This window comes from Sesamum indicum, linkage group LG9 (genome assembly GCF_026168435.1).
Source record: "Sesamum indicum cultivar Baizhima isolate 11 linkage group LG9, ASM2616843v1, whole genome shotgun sequence".
Classification (NCBI taxonomy): Eukaryota; Viridiplantae; Streptophyta; class Magnoliopsida; order Lamiales; family Pedaliaceae; genus Sesamum; species Sesamum indicum.
The window spans coordinates 15,001-38,655 of record NC_142665.1 but is presented as its reverse complement, the minus strand read 5'-3'; the positions used below and the strand labels follow the sequence as shown (position 1 = coordinate 38,655).

The window sequence follows — 23,655 nt, the reverse complement described above, 5'->3', positions numbered from 1 at the left end:
ATCGCTATTTGTGAAGTTAAATAATCCTTTTTTTTTTAAAAAAAATATTAATATAGATAGATATCAGTATAGATATATATAAATTAGGTTACAGCAACACATATTTTAATATTTGCAATAGTAATTGCGAGTCTTTGCAATCCTCTTCTGACCTGTCGTCACTGATTGGGAAAGATCGAGATTTAGGGGAAAAATTGGAAAATCAATAAACTAGGGAAACGTGGGTGCTGCAATTTTGATTCATTTGCTTCCACATATTGTGCGCGCTACAGGTGAGAAAGGGGATCCACTCTCTTTAAATCTCGCCGATGCCATTCCTCCAACGATGATTGTCTAACCTTTAGCTTAGATCCAGTCTGCTTCGCAGGGATTTGTTGTATTAGCATTTGTATAATATTTTGATTTGTATTTCTGATCGAATAGATAGTTTATTCGAATCAATTCATACTTCCAAGCCGATCACTTGCTGCAGCCTTTGGCTTTTCAGAAGGAAAGAAGAATGATGACGACTGCTTCGGTGGCATTTGTGGCGGCTGTGCTTGTTCTCACGGTTCAGCTATCTTTCTCATCCACGGTCCCCGCATTCTTATGGTCGCCTCATCTAGATGGGTAGTTACTCTGTGGCTTCTTATGTTTTCATTTTTATTGCATGTTGACTCTGCTAAATGATCTGTTTGAGATTGATTCAACATGGTCTTAAGTTAATTCTGTTGTGGTTTGTTCTTTCTCCTTAAGTTGTTCGCACATCTTCCACACTTAAGATTTCATCACTCTGCTCAAATAAACTTAGGTTTTTTCCGTTTATAATCCGTTCCCATACCTCTAAATTTCTGCTCTCTGACCCTTTATCTTTCAACATGAGAAACCCAAAATTTATCTACAATTATTGCAATTGTTTGGCAGAATGAAAGAAATGGTTGATTACAGAATTCTTTCTCCAAGAGGTTTAGCTAAGTCAGCAATGATCCAAGGGGGATGGTCGAAATACCTGGTATATCTATGTGACTGCTTCTAAATTTTGTAGCAATTACCTATCATTCTTATAGTAGAATCAAGTTATTTGTTTGCAAAATTTGGAGCTAACAAGTATGAAAAATTTATTTGGTCCAAATAAGAAATGGCAACTATATAAATTGTTTGATACATAAGGTTACTGCCCTTTCTGTTTGAACTGAAAGCAAAATATTGTCCTTTTGTTATCTTCAGTGCTCAAGGGAAGAAGCTCAACAGTCTAAGAATTTTGCCTTTCTTTTCATTGGAACAGAGGTAATGTTCTTTCTGCTCTTTTTCCCCCCAAGAAATAACCACCTGTGATGTCCTTTATGCTTGCCTGCACCGCATCCATGTGAAGGAAAAGGAGCCTTCTCTTTTGAGTTCTCTGTTATTTTTGTATGATAATTGTTTTCATTATGGATTGTGCATGCCATAAATAATCTGCAAGTGTCTCTTTCACAAATTGAGGAGATACATGCCAAAACAAGCTCTGTCATTTTTTCAACTGCAAAAGTTTAAACCCAAATGGATGGAGCACATTCCTACTTTGGTTGATGCAACACTTTATCATATCTGTAAATGTATCTTTTCAACATCCTAAGGGCAACCAGTTGCACAAGATTAGCATTTAAAGGTTATCTATCTAGTGGAACTATACTCCATCAACAACTTCAATATAATTGGTATTGACTTTTTCTTATGGCGACTGAAGTATTTATATAATTATGCAGTTACTATCTCTGGACATTTCCAGACCCTCAAGGACTGATCCAGCTCTTATAGACTTGATCCAGGTTTATTAGCTTGCTTAGTTGTACAACTTCCTTGTTATATTAGAATTTTTGAATATTATTTCACTGTTGTCTCATTTCACGAATCTTGAGATTAGAGTGTGGCTTCTTCATGTGTAGGACTCGTATTCAAACTCCAACTTGTCTTTGGCCTTTCCTTACATAGCTGCTGGAGAGGAGAAAGTGGCAATAGAAAGCACTTTGATTTCAGAGTTTGCTGACGCTTGTCAGCATAATTTTGTTGTCAGAAGTATTGCTTTAGTGGGTTCATGCTCTGTAGTGGGTGAAAATCTTTATAAATTAGAAGATATTCACTCAGTCCATGTAAGTACTAGAGATAAATCTTGTACTTTTCTTTCATGTTAGTTATAGTTAGTATTACTGAACAACATGCTGTAATCTACTGAAGGATTACCTGAACTCAAGGGTTGAAAAGATATCTGATGGAGATACAGATCTGATTGTGTTGTGCCCTGGAGGTTCCCTATCGCAGCAAGATTCTGATCAACCCCATTCTGAGAGTATGTCGCTCTAAGACAATGTTTTAAGAGTTTCGAATATATATAAAATATTTATAGTATTTTTTAAACTAGAAATACTTCTCATGTTCATGTGCTTATCCATCCATGAGCATGGAAAATTGGATAAATAGTCTGATTTCTTATGCAGGCAGCATTCTCTCTCAACTTCTCAATTCTGTAAATCAGTTGGGTGCAAAATACACGGTTCTCTACGTCTCAGATCCAGTTAGATCTATTAAGTACCTCCCTCATCGGGGACTAGAAAGATTTCTTGCTGAAGGTTCCATGGGAAATGGATCAGCTAATTCCACTGTCTGTGATGGAGTTTGCAAGATCAAGTCATCTCTTTTGGAGGGAATTCTAGTGGTAAGTTAATTTCAGTCTGTATGATCTGTTGAAAAGATCTAGTCGAGATTTTAGACATGTGGCTTGAAAATAAATGGATTTAAAAAAATTCGTTTCTTTTAACTTTGTCATACCAGTTTTAGTGTGATTCTAGTGGTAACTCAGTTAGTTTCAGTATTTGGCCAAGAGTTTAGACACGAGGCTTGAAAATAAATGGATTTAAAATTTCGTTTCTTATAACTTTGTCATACCAGTTTTATTGTACCCTTTATATATATATATATATGTGTGTGTGTGTGTGTGTGTGTGTGCATATATAAGATTTGGCTCCCTTGCATTCAAAGTACTTGTTTCTCAAAATTTATGTTCTTTGGGACTTTTCAGGGAATTGTTTTGCTTGTAATTTTGATATCCGGGCTTTGCTGCATGATGGGAATTGATACTCCAACAAGGTTTGAGACTCCACAAGATTCTTAATCGGTTACCTGTGAAGGATTTATATATTTTTTGGTGGTGGTGATGTTGGTCATCTGCTATGTAGTTTCTGTAGAATTTATGATCCTCTTATTACTTGTTTACTCACAAATGAACAAGAATTCTGCTTGTGTGTATGTTTTATGAGGAGCGAGCGATTGAATAATAGAAGTGGCTTCTGTCAAATAATTTCTGGAGGTTATGGGTTATTGGATTTTCATTGTTTGCTCCAGTGCAGATGCTCATCTTCTTTGTACTCTCATCCAGTCATCCTTTAATTGTGTCGTTTGTAGTAATTAATGTTCTTTCCTATTTCAGTGTTTTTCCATTTAAGGGAGCACTATTTCGAATCTGTTAGAAAGTCCAAATTCTAATATGAACATGTGGCAAATAATATCTTAATTAGTACTGTAGAACCCGCAGTATGATCATGGAGCTCATTGTGTGAAGAATATTCAGCACTTTTGTGTGTGCCCATCATGTGTTAATGATGAAATTTGCATCAGTTTTGCCTTTTTCATGTGCCTATGCTGTCTGAGCATTACGTATTTTTCTTCATTCTGCGATTACGCCGTTCTCTTTCGTAGCAAACTTAGAAAGGCATACAAGAAATTCTGCTTACGTTAATCCTTTATCCTTTCTACGTCTCTCGAGACGAGAGTATGTTTTCCAAGCGTTGCATGTTATATTGACATGAAATGCAAGATACGTTCTGACCGAAATTATTGCCCAAAAAATTATATAGTCAAATCTTAAGGGGTAAAATGGACATTTAATCAAATTTGCAAAACGCAAGATATCAGAATATTAGCTCAAAAACATTTGCCCTCATTCTGTCCTGAACTCGATGCAGAATTGATTTTAATATATTTTTATTCACTGATTGCTTCAAATTTTAATAAGCGGAGTCATATTTTTGCATTTATTCAAACTAAAGCGAGGATGATTTACTTTTCTTTTGATTGTGATTTTGATTATTTCATTTAAAATCTCTCTTTTCAGTCTTCAATTTGTAGCATTTATTTTTCTTTTAAAAAAAACTCCAAATATCATTCTTAACAATCTCTAATTTTCGTTAGCAATCCAGGTGTATATATATATATATACATATATATTTAATCTTTTACAATATACATATTGGTGGATCCAGTTGAAAATCCACACCCTTGCTGCAAAACAAAAAAAGAAAAAGAAAAAAAAATCATGCATGAATGTTTAGAAAATTTAAAGAAAATAATAAATAAAAATATTTTACAGCGTTTAGGCATTTATAAAATCTTCTCCAGATTTCATCTATCTCCAATTTGTGACCGAATGCATTTCAACACCATAGTCACAACTGGAACTCTTTCTCTATAGTGCCAATAACTGTTTATACCACTTCAAGGAAGAAGCTTTTTGTCATTTTTTTGTGTCGTGGAAGTTGTTTCCTACCAACAATTTTGTTGGAACAATTATGCCTCCATTCGGCCAATGCTTTGGCCAGAAAAGTGCCAACATTTCAATATGCGAAGAAAATTAGTTTTTGGAGTGTAAAATACCATTTGTTTTTTTTTTTTTCCTTTTTTCAGAGTGGTAAGTGGCTATTTTAATTTATTCCAGGGTGCAAAACGTAAATTGGCTGATTTTACCCTCTTAAAGTAGGACTCAATTATTTTTTCGACAGCAATTTCAACTGGAAGTGTCAGAAGTGCAACTTGCCAGGAAATTAGTAGTCGGAGATGCTAATTGCTATTTTTATCATTTAAGGGTGTAATGTGTTGAACAGGTCGAATTAGAGGGTACAAAATGCCAAACGTGTAAACAAACAAGATATGAAGTAAAACTATAATTCTCTTATTCCAGTAATATGCTGCAAACAAGAATGTTTTAGGGATCTATCACTTCCAACATTATAACGAATACGTTGTCTTCACAACTAATGTTATCAAATATGACGTAATTTTTTCTTTCATTTATATATTTTAAAAGAAATTGATGTACATACCTATAGTTATGTATTACATTTCCCATTTATTTTAAGGAAACCAATACTTAGCAAATCACAAATATTAATAAGTATAAAAACAGGCAAAACGTATTAAGCAACACCAAACTTTAGAAAGGTTTGAGAAAAGTGTTAGAAACTTAAAATGTAGTACAATGACATATACGTTAAAAAATTCTCGAGATAATTGTATAATTAATTACTAACTCATCCAAAAGTTTTAACATTTGATGAAAATGACAATAAAGTAATATTTGATATTTCTTCTTTTTAGAGTTATTTGATATTTCTAAGCAGGGCTACAATGTAGATACATATATATATATATATATATATATATCTCTTAGTCATATATAGTAAAAGATCCACATTAAAAATGAAGGGAGGAACAAGAAGAACGCGAAACTTAATTAATCTTGTGGTGGGGATTGAAGAGATAAAGAATGAATAATGGAGGAACCGTTAATTTTGATAACCAACTATGCCCATCTCCCTACTATAAAGAGGACTCCTTTCCAAGGGGTCTAAACACCAATATACACATTCAATCTCTCTTGCCAGAAGAAGAGAAGAGATTCTCTTCTCCTTGGCAATACCTAGCACTACAAAAGCTAGCCTGAGTTGAAGTGTGGAGGGACATTAATAAAGGGGCATGGATTCCAGTATGATGTTTGTGGCCTTCCTGCTCTGCCTCTCGGCCTGGACAATATTGGCAGAGGACCCCTATCTCTTTTTCGATTGGAAAGTCACTTATGGCACCATTTCCCCTCTTGGCGTTCCCCAACAGGGCATCCTCATCAATGGCCAGTTTCCCGGTCCCACCATCAATTGTACCTCCAACAATAACATTTTAGTCAACGTCTTCAACCATCTAGACGAGCCTTTCCTCCTCACTTGGGCAGGCATCCAACAAAGAAAGAACTCCTGGATGGATGGCACTCTCGGCACTATGTGCCCCATCTTACCTGGACACAACTTTACCTATAAACTCCAAGTCAAGGACCAGATTGGCACCTATTTCTACTTTCCAACCACTGCCTTCCACAGGGCGGCTGGAGGTCTGGGCATGATCCAAGTTCAGAGTCGTAAACTCATCCCTATCCCATATGATAGGCCAGCAAATGAGTTTGCTGTCCTCCTTGGAGATTGGTACAATAAGGGCCACAAGACCCTTAAGAAGACTCTCGACAGCGGGCACACCATTGGCTTGCCTGATGGCATTCAGATCAACGGAAAATCTGGCAAGGTTGGTGACAATGCTGCTGAACCACTTGCCACGATGGAGCCTGGGAAGACCTACAGGTACAGAATCTGCAATGTGGGTTTAAGAGTCTCCGTAAACTTCAGATTCCAGGGCCACATCATGAAATTAGTGGAAATCGAGGGATCACATACTGTGCAGAATGCCTATGACTCTCTTGACCTCCACGTTGGACAATGCTTGGCTGTGCTTGTTACAGCTGACCAGGCTCCCAAGGACTACTACTTTGTGGCCTCTAGCAGGTTTAGCAAGAAACAGCTAACCTCCGTGGCCATAATACGTTACGCTAATGGCAAGGGCCCCGCATCCCCTGAGCTCCCACCACCACCTCCTCAACATGTTGCCGGCATTGCCTGGTCAGTCAACCAGTTCCGCTCCTTCAGGTGGAACCTCACTTCTAATGCCGCCCGCCCTAACCCACAAGGCTCATATCACTATGGCAAAATCAACATCACCCGCACCATCAAGCTTGCCAACTTCCGCGGCACACATGACGGGAAGCTCCGATTTGGCATCAATGGTGTCTCTCACCAAAATCCGCCCACTCCATTAAAGATTGCTGAGTACTTTGGAAAGCCAGACTTGGCATTCATCAACTACGATTTGCTAAAGGATGAGCCACCCAAGGGGATTAGTACATCTGTTGTTACTGGCTCCGTTGTGGTAAATGCAACGTTTAGGAATTTCGTGGAGATCATCTTCGAGAACCAAGAGAATACAATTCAGTCATGGCACTTGGATGGACACTCCTTCTTTGCTGTAGCTATCGAGCATGGCAAGTGGAGTCCCGAGAAGAGGAAGAACTACAACCTGTTGGATGCGGTGAGCAGGAACACAATTCAAGTATACCCCAACTCTTGGGCAGCAGTTTTGACCACGCTGGACAACGCTGGTATGTGGAATCTAAGGTCGGAGATGGCAGAGAGGGCGTATTTGGGACAACAATTCTACTTCAGTGTCTTGTCACCAGGCCGCTCCACAAGAGATGAGTACAACATTCCCCCTAACCACCAACTATGTGGTCGTCTCTTGGATATCCCCAAGTCTGAACTGCCTCAGTCTCCTCCGTACGCTTGAAGAACTAATTAATTCATTGCATGTATTTATTAGTACGTACGTACATAGCCCTGCTTTCTTTCCTCTCCCTTCATTTCTTTTGCTTAATTGCTAATTAGCAGCAAATTAAATTGTTAAAGCAAGGGTGTGTTGATGTCTGTTTAATGAGAAAGGCGAGACCTGATCTGGTGTCAAGAAGACGGAAAATTCTTTTTGAACAGAGAATGAAATAAAAAGAGTTGGACTTTTAAATGCTTGTTATCTTTTAATTCAATTGTACGTAGCAGTTTTCATATTTTGTTATTTTATTTTCCACACTTATTCTGCACTACTTATTAATTACTACGTACACCTCTAATTTGTTTTTATACAAAAATGATTAGTTACATTCTAAGAAAATATAAATGACTATGCTGAATCAAACTTTACATGTGATAAGTTGTATCACTACCCAATAGGCTCATTACATAGTTCATAATTATTATATAATTGTGGCTCAATGACTTTATTGAAAGGCCCACATGGCAGCTCATAACCCAACTCATAACCCGACCCACCTACTCAGGTACTTATATTCTTAACCCTAAACCTAACCCTCATTTTCTCACCTCTCTCTCGCGCCGATTGCCTCTTTCTTTTCCATATCCTCTCTATGATTTTTTCACTCCCTTTTCATCCGTATCCATGGCCATTTCCTAAACCAATCTAATGGTTTAAGGATAGCCTCTCTAGCCTTTCATCCCCACCTCTTCTCTCGACCCTTTAAATAGGAGTTTTCTTCCCCTTTGCTTAGACACAAAAAAAGTGACTATCTCCTAAAGCATTCCTACATTTCTTCGTGAAATCGAGAGTTGGGGGTTTTTGTGACCATGTGATAAAAAGATCTAAGTGATTGGAGTGTGTGGTTGGGTTCCAAGTTTTTGTGGTGTTACCATGGGTTGGTGCTTTGGGTGCAGTACTTTTGCGACCGTGTTCCTTCATGTTGGATCTAGTTTAATCTGAGCCGATTTCATTCTATGATTACTATTTTCTTTATTCATTTATTTATTGTTATTATTCTTTAAATCAGTAATATGCGGTTTGTAATATTTTTAAAAAGTTTCATACTCTACTATTTGTAACAGTTGAATAGACTATTTGGTGATATCCACCCTAAAACAATATTTCCATTTAGATTGTTTCTTAGCTTATCTAAGTCCAGAAAATTATCCTACATCTATAGGTAGGAGTACAAATGAACCGAGCACATTCAAAAAAAATTTCAGACTTGAACTTGAGTTTGATGAACCTAGAAAGAAACAGGTTAGAACCAAGCTTGCTCACGAGCTTGATTTCTTTTCTTTTGTTGTTTTTCTTGCAGAACATTTGGCCATGTTACAAAAAGGTTGTCTTGTTGGCATTCAAAATGAAAATTTTAGACTTGTGCCATAATTGGTTTTACTTTTAGTTTTTTTTACAATAAAAGATTCAGAAGTAAAAATATTAATAAATAAAAAAAAACCAAAAGGAATTATTTGAATATATGACTTGATAATATTTTTATTTTATATATATAATATTGATTTAGTAGTAACATAATTAATAAAAGTATATTGACAATATACATCAAATTATCGAAATACTTTCAAGTATATTTATCAAATTAAAAAATATATTTGTCTAGCTAGAGATAAAGTTTTTTTATTATATTATATATAATATTATTTTTAATAAAACTAATAAACAAAAGTTATTTTCTATAAATAAAATGAGTGTGGTCATGAACATATATTTCGGTCACCCCTCAAGTAACCAGCTCCGTTCTAATTCACGAAGAGGAAGGGGAGTAAATGCCAATTTATTACGTTAGCAAGGTCTTTAATGGAGCAGAAGGACGATACACTCTCGTCGATAAGATGGCCTTTGCATTGAGTACAACTGCAAGGAGGCTACGTTCATACTTCCTCTCTCATCCCATTGGGGTGAAGACCAACCTACCTTAAAAACAAACGTTGGGTAAGCCAGACACTTCAGGACGATTGGTGAAGTGGGCGGTCGAATTAAGTGAGTATGATATCTCTTATCTACCTTGAACTATCATCAAAGCCCAAGCCCTAACCGATTTCATCTTGGAGACTGTAGGAACATCTAAAGAAGGCACCCCTCAAGCTGAAAAATGGCTATTACGTGTCAACAGGTCGTCCACCATCCAAGGTAGTGGTGCGGGCGTAGTCCTCACCTCACCTCAAGGAGAAGACTTGGAGTTCACTATTAAATATGGATTCAAGGTCTCCAATAACGAGACTGAATATGAGGCACTTGTAACAGGGCTAAGGATAGCGCATGATGTAAGAGAGCTAGACATGTAATAGCTTATTTAACTCCCAGTTGATAGTAAAGCAAGTCGATGGCTCCTATGAGGCCAAAGAAGAAAACATGATTCAATATCTGAAGCAGAATCCACCACACCAGAACCTATCCAAGAAGGAAGCTTACTCCATTAAAATTGGACCAAGAAAGAGGCCTAGTGCGAAGGCCTATTGTATCTTTTCGAGGGAAGAAAGGTGCCCTCAAGAAATCAGACTCTTCACTCTAAGAGTACTCCCTACTAGGTAGGAATCTTTACCAAGGAGGAGTCATTCCTCATCCGAAAACTTGCTGTTCAAGGAGCGGATAAGGTGCAACCTTATCCCCCAAAATCCCGCTTTTCTTGCCAGTCACACAGCTCCCCCTAGAACTCCTGCTATAGAGGGACTCCTCTATAAATATTAGAGGCACCCCACAACAGACTTCCCCTTCCACACTCGAAAAAACTCTTTTGTTGTTACTCTATTCGTTTAGAATTTGTGATCTTGCTTACAAAATTCTCATTTCTCTGATAATTTCTCGTTACTATTTATCTTTTCATAAATTTGGGATTAAGTTAAGTATCAGAATGCTAACGTGTTGTTTTGCAGGTCCTCTTTGTCAAGTACTTTCATTCGATTAGCCCAAATCCAACATTAAGATCCAAAGACTTTAGACCCATGCTAAAATCGCACGCATCATATTTATTTTAAATAATTTTTTTATAATAATTTAAATTATATTTAGAAAAATGATTGTAATAGAGATATTTTAAGGATGTAGATAGTCAGGACATTTTCTTCATAAAAAATAATATATATTATGAAGGTCATTTTATTATGTTTTGTAATTCAGATGTATAAATACACTTTATGGATATTGTAGGGGCGTATTTAACCTTTTTTTTTTTTTTTTTTAAATAATCACACGCGAAACCGAAGCAAGATCCACAAATATCGCAACGATAAACCCTACAAAATTAACCACTCTCATACACATATGGCAACACTGTAACAGTGAGGGCACAATGGAAACACTGAAAGAACAGGAGGATGCCTTTGCCACAATAGTTAAACTCTGCAAGCCAACCACCTCGCAGGAAGCGAAATTCCGCGACTTCCCCTTCGTCCGGGAGTCGGAGGATTTTGCGGAGTCGAACCCGGGCCCTTATTCCTCGTCACCTGATCCGACGCCATCCGAAGCCCCAGGAATCCTCATGGTTTCTCCTCCCAACAGCGCTAATTCCATTAACCAACAAGTAGAAGACGAGGCGGTATACCACACCCCTCCAGAGCACCACGTCTCCAACCTCTATTCTTCAGAGGACCAAAACCTGGATGATTTATGTGCTGAGGGCCTGAGGACCGTCCACGCGGGCGATAGGTCTGATAGACAGCGGAAGATTAGGGTTCTCGAAGGGCAATCGGATGATGAGTTCGAGTCGAAGAGAATCAGGATTCAGAGAGAAGAATTGGATGGTGAAACGGTTCCTGTAGGCGAAACAGAGGCGATTGTGGTTGATAACCAGGGGAATGTGGCTATCAGTGATACCAAAGTTATTGTTCTGGACAGTGCGGATTCACTAGACACAATCAGTGAGGATGGTGTCGAGGTTAGCACAGTCGACGTCGTGCAAAGTATTGGTGAGTTTATGAAAGATGGTATGCCTGAGGTTGATGCCATTGATGGAAATCATGAGTTGGGGGAAAAGTGTAAATCTATGAAGGACTTTCATGTAAATAAAGGTGAAAATTCGAATGAAAATAGCAACCTCAGTGGGAGTTTGGACAGTAGTAAGATTGAGGAGGAAATTGTCAAGCTCAAATGTATTCTAGAATATGGATGCACCAAAAGGAGACAGGCGAGTGGTGTTGGTGTAACTGAGGAAGTTGTTAAGGTTGCGGAAGAAGGAAAAATGCCTAAACATGGGAATGGAGATGGAGGTCCGAGAACTCATCCCAAGAGAACTGAGGAAATTGATGATTTCCACTATATTGATGGGGGTGATGGTGAAATGAGGCAGAATGGGACAACTGGTGGTGATAGTTCTGCCGGAAGGCGTCAATTGCCAGCATCAATGAAGGAGAAAGAGAAGAATGTGAGAGCTGGGGAGAGAAAGAGTGGATTATTGGAATTTCTGCATGTACTTAAGGTGGTTGTTGAAGATATGGATGGTGGTGAAGATGTGAACTTTCTAGAGACAGCTAAAAGGCGGGGTTTGGTACTTCCACGGGCAAGATGGTGGGTCCATGAGGTTGATGATGAGTAGCAGTTTTTGCTTGAAAATATGGTGGTTCCTTTTGCTATCATATACTGAAGAAATTTTAAAAGAATCTGTGTAATTATACAAGTCTTCAGCATTTTGGTCCTAAATCCTATGTTTTTGCTTTTATTTGTAAATGAGGACCGCCAAGGTTGAAACACATTTTGTTCTTACTTTCTTTTATCTGTTCTGTGCTGGGCCAAGGGGGCAGATGGTTTCTGTTGGATGCGGGGGCATGGTTGATATTTGGGTTTCATAATATTCCACTTGCAAGCTGAAATTAGAGCTAGATGTTGCTAGCAAGGACTTTTGTTTGCCTCAGTAGCTACTCGGTCGTGTCATTTCAATAATGGATTGACTTTCTTTATGTATGCTACCTCCTGTAAATTTAGATGGCCAATTATGGTTCTAAAGAAAATTTCTGTTTCTTTTGGCATGAAAATCAACTAGTCGAAGTCAAGGACTTTTCTGCTTTCAGGTAAATTCATTTGGATATTTCATCCATCATTACATGGTCTGCTGAAAATGCAGTACTTGATATAATTCATTTGTCTTCCTTCTGCACTCTTGTCCTCTAATCAGAATCTATGCTTGATCCTGAACCTATTAGCTAACGGATTTGTCACATTTTGCAAGCAATATAAATGTTCTGGTAAAGAAACTCATATTTATACATGTGCAGGAAAATGCAGTGTGGTTTTGGCTCCCACATCCTGCATGCTCCAAGATACATTTCACTTTTTAGTTCCCCCCTCTTCTCCCCCTCAGTGGCTGAACAAGCAAACAAAGCTGTGTGTGAGCATCCTGATATTTGTTATTTGTTTCCATTAACTGTCGTGTAGAGGCAGATGAGGTTGACCCCTCCAGAGTGGCACATGCTGTTGGCGGTCTGGTATGTATACGGAGATGGTACACCACCAGTAGGAGATGATGACTTTTGTTCTAAAAGATTTCGTCGACATAGAATTGCTTCTTGATCAGATGTTTAAGTTAGGTTATAGTGATTATTTATTGTCGCATGGCCTTAGTTACATATAAATATATATGCTTTTACTGTTCTACGGCAGATATGGCTTTTGTAGGGTGCTTTTGCCAAAATGCCTTTTATAGATGCATGAAAGTTGCCCACCTAGGAGATTAAATTCATTTTACTGTGATAGTTCTTCTGCTTTACACTCAGTGCAACAGGATTTAGCTAGCAGCTTCTGAAATAAATTGTCAAGTTTTAAATAGCTATGCATGGAACCGAAAAAAAATAGAGAAAAAAAAAGTCCCTAAACTCTTAACCCTGAACCAGAAACGGAAAAATGAAAGCTCCCAACTCTCTCTCTCTCTGTCAAGGGCCGGTGTCGTCCCCACCATTGGAAAGAGGACTTTAATATTGTGGCTATATTGGAGTAAGGATTTCAGCAACCACATATTACACAGCCTTGCTTGGTGATATGGAATTACTAGCAGTAGGATGGATTAAACTCAACACAGATGGGCATCCAAAAGCCAGGGGAGGCAAGGGCTGTACGTCTCCTCCGCGATACCCACACACCTCCCCCACCCCCCACACACACACACCCACACACCCACAACACCCCCACAGACACCCCCCCCCCCCCCCCACACCCCTACCCACACACACACACCCCATACGCACACACATCCCACACGCACAACCCCCCCCCCCCCCACCCACACACACACACCCACACGCACACACACACCCCACATACACACGCACACACAAAAAAGAGGCACAAACAAGGAAATATAAAAGTCGGAATACGGGGCGACATCATTCCGCAAAACTTGTTAAGTTTGTGGTCAATAAAATTGAAAAAGAAATGCAGTAGCTGATTAGACGTATATAAATATATTCGTTGACATCGTGATCTTATCAGAAATTTGCTACACCAGATCATGATTTTCAGAGAGGTTGATCCATAAACTAGATAATATTAATGACAAAATCATTACCCTAATACAATTACATATATAAAACATACTGGGAAACGCTGCAACCTTCTTTGCTCCAATAATAGCAGATTGTGTAATGCTTGAAACTGCTTGAGACCCTGACAAAGGTCTAATGGGCCTATGATGTAGTAGCCTGTAATGGCACCACACTTTATTAACACCAAATGTGACACCACTACATACATTCAACCATTCTGATAAATAAATTAACATTTAAGCCCAATAACACAACTTCTATTCTATTAAATTTATAGGAGTTAATTTTATTAAAAACCCCTTGTACTCCGTTAAATGCTGTTCTTGACAGAATCTCTGTACCTAATTACAAATTCTCCCCAAACCAAAATACAGCTCATACAAGTACCATTTGTACTCCAAATACTCTCCTATGTATCTAGTTTCATTTCCAACAAAAATCATATGAATTGGTCTCATATATAAATAATTGTTTATAATTTAATATAGATTGGTCTAAATTGCAAGGATTTGCGTACACTAACTTCAAGGTCTGAACTGTCACGATTAGTGGACACTAACTTCAAGGTCTGAACTTCCATGATTTGTGGACACTAACTTCAAAATTCTCAAAAATTTCACACACTCTTTCAAAATCATAAACATTTCATAGTATAATCTTCCATGTCTGGTTTCATTTCCCATAAGAACCATACAAATTGAACCATTATATCTCAAGTTATAACGTTTTTAGCACACTTAGTCCAGATTGCTCAGAAACAGGACTCACTTTACCCTTTTGAACAATGAATTTAGTTTCTATACAAAACTACAATGTTTTAGTAGACATCCTAAGGTTTTCATTTATGCAAGAATCACTACAGTTGGACAGGTGCAAATCAAGAATATCGGGAAATACAGAGGGTGATTGGAGCAAATCCGATCCTGATACCATTTATCTAACTTAATCCATTATTCTCTTCAATTTTCAGCTTGTATCCTAGATTATACATGAATTTAGACAAGGAAGGGATAATAGATTCCACCAAACCAGCTGTAGAAGGCTCCTCAAAGGAAATCCTCAACGTGTTTGAAAGAAATAGAGAAGACAAGTCTCACCTTTCTTTCTTTTGTCTTGTCTTCCGCCGCCTCCCTCTTTCTTTTCTTAATTTGTTTACCTATCAAATCTGTTGCATTTTTTGGTTGAGAATGGTTGCTGCAAGAAGGAAATCTCGACTAACATTTCGTATTCTGGAAATATGGACTTTGATATGGAATACTTATTTGCAAGAGATTAAGTTGTCCTTAATGAGGTCCAGAAAAGTTCATTTTTGATTTTGTACATTGGCATCACTTTAGTTTTCATAATTTAGCACATAGTAATTGAACTCTATCAACTAACTTACGACCTCTATGTTCACTGTCTTCATGTTTAGTTCGTTAAAATATACAATGGAGATCAAGATTAAAATGACCAGTAAAGCTGTCTTGCAACCGCCATAATTCAAAAAGATCTTACTCCAAGTTATTTTCGAGATATTCAATATTTGCCATCATCCAAAAAATTCTTATTTAGGTGTTTTTAACTGTTTTAGCATAAATACATACATATATATACACACACATATATATAAATATGTATAAAAAAGACATGATTTGACAATAAATAGTAAATTTTGTCTCCCAAAACACAACATTAAACATATAATACATATTTTAAATTATTTTTAAAAATAAATCTAAACATACATACTATCTCTAACACACTTATTTATCTTTATTTTTCTTTCTCTATCCCCACAAAACACAACAAAATACTAATCCAAACATTATGATTCTCTTTTTCCAAAATGTTGAGAAAGAATTGAACTTATATAACTGATTAGGTCCAATAAGGGTGGACAGGTTGCGGGTTGTGACAGGGGTGGGTTACAGGGTTTTACCTGGAGTAAATGAGTACGAATTTTATCAAAATTAGAGTGTCGTTTCTATTTAAAAATAATAATATAACATCATAAATTACATTTATTAATTTTGAAAACAACTTTATACATAATTTTTTTTCCTTTTTTATAATTTAAAAATAATTAATGTTAAGAAATTCAGCGTGTATATATGAATAATGATATATATTAATTATTTGGGAGTGCAGCAACATTGTAAAAATTAGAATTAAGTATGTGATTAGTACTTGCAATTCTGAGAGCCCCCCTAGAAAAGGGCCAATGAGATAGCACAGGTGGTTAGAGAGAGAGAGAGTGGAGTAGCAGTCGGTACTGATTCTAGTGCTTTCCTGCGAAAGACCCCACCTTTTTCATTTCTTTATTATAATTGAATTATTATGTAAAACTTAAATCTTTTTTTCATAGCATTTGTGAAAACCCCACAAAGGCTGAGGGGATTCAGACAAGATTTTGTGTACCATACCATGGTTTGAGGTTCAATACTGATGGATGGTAATAATTACTACTGCTACTACTACCCCTTATCAGATGGATAAAAGCAAAGACTGAAACAGAATAATCAGACAGTTTTTTCTTCATTGAGAAGGAGGAGAGAAAATAGAGGTAGACAGAGAAAGAGACCCCTCCAAAAATAATATAAAATCAAGAATTAATAATAATTTTTTTGCAAATGAGAAAAAGACTGGACCCCTCCCCTACTCCCTTTCTGATGGCTTGGATATATAGTTTGACAAGAAAGCTTTGATCTTTTGCTCTTCTTCCTGTTTGAGTTTTTGGCCCAGAGAAAAGTGGACTTTCTGTCTTTGAAATCATCTCTTTACATATACAGCAACAAATTTTCAAGAGTTTTTATTTCTTTAAGATGTTGGCATAGGTATTACTACTATGATGATCTGAAGAGAGAGAGAGGGATATATATATATATAGAGAGAGAGAGAGAGAGAGAGAGAGAGTGTTTTGTTCTTGCATGGCTAGCCAAAGATTTGGAGAGGCAGCCTTGTCTGAGTCTGGACCTTCACACCATCATCACCACATTCCGTATTCGCTGCCCCACATGCTTCACCACCCCAATACGAGTTTCATGTATGCCAAAGATTTCATTTTTCTTCACATTTTTTGGTTGTTCTTTCACTCTAATGGTTGATATTGATTTGACGGGAGTGAGTTTCTCAAGTTTGTTTCTTGATTTCTGACATGGGTTTTTATTTTCATTTTTCCTGTTTGTTTTGTTATCAAGAAGAAATCAAGAAGGATCTGCGTTTGATTTTTGAGAGCTGGAAGAGGGTATAGTTCTCCAGGGAGTGAAGATCAACAATGATGAGACAAAACAACGTATGCTGAAATCCCTTCCTTTCTATGACGTTTGTTAAGTGTAACCAACTCCTAAACACACACACACACACGCACAAGGCGGGGGTGGTATGCTTTGAACATGTCCACAGAGCCAAAGTAAAGGGCCTTACCATTTCTAACACAGAAATCATTCTTGGACAAAGGATTTGAATGGCGTGGGGTTTCAAATAAGGAAAAAACCAGACTTTGCTTGCATGATTTCTACTGACTCCATAACTGCTAAGGAAAAAGAAAAAAACATATAAAGGGCGATTAGGTTCCTCTCCTTTTACAGGGGTGTTCCTGAATCCTGCAAAAGTTTCAAGTCTTTGTATTTATTTTCTCCCCTCTCTGATCCTCAAAGATTTTGCTTTGTGATTTTGTGCAGCTTTATACACCACAGTCAGGCCTGCAGCAACTCTGGAAATGTTCCCTTCTTGGCCTATGAGATTCCAGCAACATACCCCAAAAGTACTCACAATTTCCCTTTTAAACTTCCCCTTTCTTTGACCATTTCTATTTTATCTTCATCCCTTTCTTCCTATATATCTCTAGTAGAGGAAAAAATCTCTCTAGGTAACTTCTGCTGCTGAAAATTATGAGTTTTGAGCTTATCTTTTAAGAGCTTTTGGAGCTTTCTTGATTTTTTCTTTGGGGAAGAAAGAATTGTTTTTTTCTGGGGATGATATAGTGATGAAAGCCATTTGACTTATTTTCTTGGAGTGGTTCTTGGTCATTAATACAGGGAAGCTCAAAATCAGCAGAAGAGAGTACTGATTCCGGATCAGCAGTCAACACACTTTCCACCACTAGGTTGGAGCCTGACTCTCCCATCAGCAGAAAGACATCTTCAGACCACCGCCTTCCGCCGTCGCAAATGGACACCGGAAGTGTAGTTGATAGCCCAAGAACAGGTGGTTCACAGACTCAACCAGCTGCCAAACAAGCTCCAGAAAAGGTTTTTTGTGCTTGATCGATCTATTCTCATAATTCTTATTCTCTTCTTTTATCATAATCCCAATATTTCAGGAAAAAGGTGGTGTCTTTTATTGCTATATCTAATCCTTGTTATTATTGTCTCTCTCTCTCCCCCTCCCCGTCTCGAATCCCAAATCCCAACAACTGCAAGAAGATTTGTATCAAAAGGGCTGAGTTACTTCTGATTACTGAGGGATTTTCTGATTGTTATTCTGACAAGTAATCAAAGAGAAAGCAGAATCTTTACAGTAGCAGTATCAATTTTTTATCTTTACTGCTCCATTATAATAATGTTGGCTTTATCTCCAGAACTGTAGTTCAAGTCCTAGTTCATAATTACCTACTTTTTCCCATCCCAAGAACTGTAGTTCAATTCCTTCTTGGCTTTTTGGCCTCCTTTTCTGCAATAATCTTTAATAAAATACAAATCCAACAAATGGTAAGCGATGGAGCGGAATAAACATTTTTCATTATGCATGTAGCAGTCACCCCCCATCATAATTATTTTCAAGAAACAGTATCAGAACTCTGAGAAATTCTTACATATCCTCTAATTATTACAAACTTGATTTTTGGTAATAAAAAAACATGAGATCTTTCAAAAGATTCTGCCATTTCTGACACGTTACCTCCTCCCTTCACTTCAAAAGAATTCAGAGGATTTACAAGAGGGGATTGAGAAAAACTGAAACCAATATATTAAATTTATTCCAGCTGCTCTTATTGACTCTAGTATTTTATGTTTGTTGAGCATATGTTTTAGCTTAAGAAAACAATTTTCTAATCTATTTAATTTTTTAAAAAAAAAATTATGCAGAGAAGGGGACCTGGTTCTAATTCAGAGAAAGTTCTGGATGCTAAGGTGATGAAAAAAATCCACATTTATCCACATGCATGGATGGCCTAGAATTTAACTTTTACAAGACTTCTAAAATTTCTTGAGTTTTTTTCTTCTTCCCCCTTGGCCGGCAATTAGTGTTTATTTTCCAGAAAAAAAAGAATAATCTTGAAGCTGATGGTTCATTCTCTGATCACAGACATTGAGAAGATTAGCTTAAAATAGGGAAGCAGCAAGGAAAAGTAGGCTTAGGAAGAAGGTGGATTCCCAATTTTTTGTTTTTTCTCCCAAACAAGGAGTTGTAAATTTGAGTTGTGCATATTTATAGTATTGTTGTATTCTTGCAGGCTTATGTACATCAGCTAGAATCAAGCAGGATTAGGCTCACTCAGCTGGAACAAGACCTTCAGAGGGCAAGGTCACAGGTAAAACTAGCTAGCTTATACATAACATAGGGACAATGAAGAAGTTTGATATTTAAAAAAAAAAATTCATAAATTTAATCCCCTATAATAAATTAAATAAAAAATTCAAACTTATAATTGATTTTCTGAACTCTCTCTCTCTCTCATCTTCTTAACTTGCTGTGGTCAACAGGGACTTTTCTTAGGAGGAGGTGGGGTTGCAGGTGGCAATATTAGCTCTGGTATGTCCTATTATTTCCTGCATAGTAATTTACTGAACTGCCCTTTCTCTCAAGTGCCAACCACTTCCATGAATATTCAATGAACCATTCTTTTCTCACTTAGAAAATGTTTGATACTCAAAATATTTGACTTTTTCGTCCTTGGTTTTTTGTAGATGTGCTCATGCCCCACACATTGATATGTTTCTCACCTGATTGTGTAAGTATGGCAAGAAGCCAAGGAACTTTGAGAAAGAGGGAGCAAATAGTCTTTTCAGTCCATTTGAAAAAAAGATATCTAAATGTCAAACCCTTTGATTCTTAGACTTCGCTAGATTTTCACCTAATAATCCACAGTTTTCACCATAAGCAGCATGCTTTGTTTGGACCTTCAAGAAGCCATTTGTCCGACATAGCAAGCATCAATTTTCAAATCAAGACTGGCCTTTTATTTTCACGTAAAAAAACATAATTTTGCATTTGACTAAGAGATTTCTACTTCTCCAAAAACCCTGTCAGAGATTTTCATGACTGTTTCAGGTAAAAAAGAATCACATCAAATCTCAGTATGACCACGGCTTTCAACTTTTATTGCCTGGTCAGCAATAGTGTCCTTGATTATTTATATATGTGTGTGTTGATGTGTTTCAAGCTTGTTTAATTTGTGGTTTAGGGTTTGGGGTTTGGGGTTTGGGGTTTTGGGTTTAGGGTTTAGGGTTTAGGGTTTTTTTTTTTTTAGTCAGAACACCCAAAGGTGGGGGATGCTTATCGGGGTCCCCATCCCATTTTCATTAAAAATAAAGCACAGTCAGAATTGCAACATAGACGCAACAAAAGATAAATGGAGGAGTACTACTCCTTTACATTGTGACACGACATCAAGTTTTTTGTTTCTTCCATTTTTTCTTGATTCTATCTGTCTTAATTCTTGGACCGCACGAGCCACTCCTCTGTTTCATTACTCGGATTTTCTCCTCCGTGTTCCTGACTAGGTACTCCGGTATCTCGTCTACGCGAAATTGATTCCTAGGCAGTCTGGCCGGAGAGGCCAGTTCCTGTAGCAGCTGCTCTGCCGAATCTGCAGGGTTGCAATTGGTCAAGCAAGGTGGGTCGCAGATCTTCAAAGGCGTGGCATCAATACCAAAGTCTCCCCCTTATCTGAACCCTCTTGTAAAAGCATGGTAGCATTTTCCACTTGTATCCAATTTTCTTCAGCTATTTTATTTTCTGAATTCTCCTCACCCATATTTCCATCATCGCCGGCAGTGTTAGCGACATTCACAGACACAATGTTATCATGCACAACCACGTGATTCTCACCTACAACAAGATTATCGGCAGGCTCGTGTGCTGAACAGTTAGCATTATCAACATGCAGTTCGTTTTCCACATTCGAGTCACAGCTAACATCCGACGTCTCGATTTCAGCAATATCATTACCATGTTTACCACTATCAACATCATCATTAGAGGGATTAGTAGGGTACCTGCTTGATTCACCTCTCTCAAATGCTTTGGTTGTCTCAATCTCAACCTGTTCCTTTGTTATTGCTTTGTCCCGTCCGACCTCTTTCGCAACCTTCTTTCCTTTTATTTCCCGATTGCTCGGCTTTTGGGGGGTGGTTTGGGAGCATCGCCTTCCGTATAGCAGTCTGAGTCTCGATGCCCAACATGTTTGCACAACGAGCAGTAGTGTGGGATATTCTCATACTCAATACGCTGCACGATAGTGGCCCCACAAATTTGGATTTGAAAGTCTTCAAGGCGCGGTTTGAGAAGATCCAATTCAATGCATGCCCTCGCCTTGCGGAACAGATGTGCTGGTAGCTCTGGAAAACTAACCCACACCGGTACAATTGATGACTCCTTCGACGGTGTGAAAGTAGGAGTCCACTTGAAAATGCGCATTGGGTACTTCTGGATATACCAAATACGCCGCAACCACAGACGAGTATAATCTGCTTCACAAGATAAGGAAATTAAGACATGCCTGTTGTTCATCATACTAACCATGAATTTATTTTTGATGCCAGTTCCCGCGATCAGTTTGTGTAGCATGCTGTACGAAAGTGCTCCATGCGAAAATTTTCCTACGAGTGCAAATCTGAATGGAGCTGCGAGTACTTCGGTCTCGGCATCTGTAAACAGCAATGTTAGACCTCTGTCATCAGCCAAAACTGTACCGATAGCGGGAGGTGGCGAGTCTGCAAAAAAATATTTGTTGGTTGCCGTATTTGTAGTTTTTGAGGTCCGAGATGGCACCACAACTTCTGCGAACGTTTTCCTCGGAAGGTTTGGCGTCGAAATCGATGGAGGCGGCTGCTGAAGCTGGTGGGTTGACTGAGTTGACCCAGTCAACACGGTCAAAGGGGGGTTGACATGGACAGTTGACCGAGTCAACTCAGTCAACATTAACTGTTGACCGTCAATGGCTGCCGGAGGAGGCGACACCGGCGTTGCTCCGATGGCTGAAACAGAGCGGATGGTCTGATGCGCCATGACGAGGCGAGGTGAACGGTGAAGGGCGGCGGTGACGGAGGAAATGGGAGAAATGCATTTAGGGTTTAGGGTTTGGGGTTTGGGGTTAGGGTTTAGGGTTTAGGGTTTAGGGTTTAGGGTTTAGGGTTTTTTTTTTTTTTTTTTTTTTTTAATCAAAACACCCGAAGGTGGGGGATGCTTGTCGGGGTCCCCATCCCATCTTCATTAAAAAGTAAATAACAGATACATTACATTAAGAAAGCATGAAGGAAGGAGTACTACTCCTTAATATTGAGAAACAACATATAGTTAAAACTTTCTAAGCGGTTGCATTGTCCCAGTGCGTGCAACGATGTCTGTATTTTCGTGGCGGGGTTGGAGAAGGAACAAGGAACTGTTCTCCTTCCTCTGTTTCAGCCGGATTAAGGTTCAGCGAGCAAATTGGATCCTGGATCTTTAACGGCCGTGGGCTATCTGGGTTGACATGATCGTCTTCCCCTTCTGATTCATCAGTGTCATCCCATTCCTTCAGTGGTCGAGCAGTCATTCCAAAAAATTTCAGACTTCTGAACAGTTTGGAGGCCTGTTGAAGGTTAATCCGTTTCTTCCTCTTTTGGATTTCCACCCCCACAATAGGAAAATACACATCACCCACAACCAGATTATCAGAAGGCAAATCAGTCTCAACAATATGTTCCACAGTTTCCTCACCCATTTTATCGACCTCACAGGTAATATCAACATGCTCGTCATTGATCACGATTTTATCATCATGCTCACCATGTTTACCACTATCAACATTGTCATTAGAGAGGTTCGTAGAGTACCTGCTTTTGGAGCATTCACCCCTCTCAAATGCCTTGACTTTTCCAGTCACCACCTGTTCCTCCGTTCCCATTGTCTCCTTTCCTTTTGACTTCTTGGCTCGTGGAGGGGGGCGGGGGGCATTGCCCATTGTGTACCACTCCAAGTCGTCGTGGCCAACGTGTTTACAGAGGTTGCAATATTTTGGAAGCTGCTCATATTCCACTTTCTAATGAATTGTGACTCCATTGATTTGTAGGTTGAAACCCTCCACAAGTGGCTTGGTAAGATCAATCTCAATGCCAATTCTAGCGTTAGAGAGTTTGGATTGATTCAACGTGCAGTCGTCAATTTGAAGTGGTGTTCCTATCATGTTTGCTATCGCAAATAGAGCATCCTTATGAAACAAATTGGCTGGGAGTTCAGGAAAACGTACCCAAATCGGAATAATAGAGGATTCCTGTGTCGGTGTGAATGACGGTGTCCATTTGAAAATGCGCATCGGAAATCCTTGAATGTGCCAAATTCTTCTCAGCCAAAGATAGGAGAAGTCGGATTCGTTGGAGAGACAAATAAGTACATGCTTCGCATTAAGCATACTGACAGTAAATGCGCCTTTGACTCCCAGTCCGGCAATAAGGCGATGCAGGTGTCGGAATTGAGGTTTTCCATGAGAGAATTTACCAATCAGTGCCAA

The 23,655-nt window shown here is 38.3% G+C and overlaps 3 protein-coding genes across 6 annotated transcripts; all 3 read left to right on the top strand.

Annotated features, from left to right (window-relative positions):
* The first annotated feature begins 114 nt into the window (after positions 1–114).
* LOC105170210 (uncharacterized) lies at positions 115–3,313 on the top strand. 4 transcript variants are annotated; one of them, XM_011090882.3, is made up of 9 exons: positions 115–272; positions 488–609; positions 904–991; positions 1,207–1,266; positions 1,725–1,787; positions 1,905–2,108; positions 2,194–2,305; positions 2,454–2,671; positions 3,035–3,313. In XM_011090882.3, the coding sequence occupies exons 2-9, from the start codon at positions 500–502 to the stop codon at positions 3,125–3,127; spliced, it is 948 nt and encodes a 315-aa protein (XP_011089184.1). In that variant the 5' UTR covers positions 115–272; positions 488–499; the 3' UTR covers positions 3,128–3,313. The 4 variants fall into 4 exon arrangements, with proteins under 4 accessions (XP_011089184.1, XP_011089183.1, XP_011089182.1 ...); XM_011090881.3 differs by having other exon boundaries at positions 473–609; XM_011090880.3 differs by having other exon boundaries at positions 118–272; positions 424–609.
* Positions 3,314–5,621: 2,308 nt separating this feature from the next.
* Positions 5,622–7,680, top strand: LOC105170212 (L-ascorbate oxidase homolog). The gene has a single exon (XM_088885225.1). The coding sequence runs from the start codon at positions 5,764–5,766 to the stop codon at positions 7,447–7,449; it is 1,686 nt and encodes a 561-aa protein (XP_088741351.1). The 5' UTR covers positions 5,622–5,763; the 3' UTR covers positions 7,450–7,680.
* Positions 7,681–16,630: 8,950 nt separating this feature from the next.
* On the top strand, positions 16,631–20,380 carry LOC105170213 (transcription factor TGA9-like). Its single transcript, XM_088884622.1, has 9 exons — positions 16,631–16,986; positions 17,144–17,235; positions 17,624–17,706; positions 17,981–18,193; positions 19,031–19,075; positions 19,251–19,310; positions 19,399–19,476; positions 19,649–19,697; positions 19,853–20,380. The coding sequence occupies exons 3-6, from the start codon at positions 17,662–17,664 to the stop codon at positions 19,269–19,271; spliced, it is 324 nt and encodes a 107-aa protein (XP_088740748.1). The 5' UTR covers positions 16,631–16,986; positions 17,144–17,235; positions 17,624–17,661; the 3' UTR covers positions 19,272–19,310; positions 19,399–19,476; positions 19,649–19,697; positions 19,853–20,380.
* The last annotated feature ends 3,275 nt before the right edge of the window (positions 20,381–23,655 follow it).

Coding starts and splice junctions, on each gene's coding strand:
- LOC105170213 (XM_088884622.1), top strand. CDS start 17,662: ATGTTCCCTTCTTGGCCTATGAGATTCCAGCAACATACCCCAAAA. Junction 17,707..17,980: donor TCCAGCAACATACCCCAAAA/GTACTCACAATT, acceptor TCATTAATACAG/GGAAGCTCAAAATCAGCAGA. Junction 18,194..19,030: donor CCAAACAAGCTCCAGAAAAG/GTTTTTTGTGCT, acceptor AAAATTATGCAG/AGAAGGGGACCTGGTTCTAA.
- LOC105170210 (XM_011090882.3), top strand. CDS start 500: ATGATGACGACTGCTTCGGTGGCATTTGTGGCGGCTGTGCTTGTTCTC. Junction 1,267..1,724: donor TTCTTTTCATTGGAACAGAG/GTAATGTTCTTT, acceptor ATAATTATGCAG/TTACTATCTCTGGACATTTC. Junction 2,672..3,034: donor TTTTGGAGGGAATTCTAGTG/GTAAGTTAATTT, acceptor GGGACTTTTCAG/GGAATTGTTTTGCTTGTAAT.
- LOC105170212 (XM_088885225.1), top strand. CDS start 5,764: ATGGATTCCAGTATGATGTTTGTGGCCTTCCTGCTCTGCCTCTCGGCC.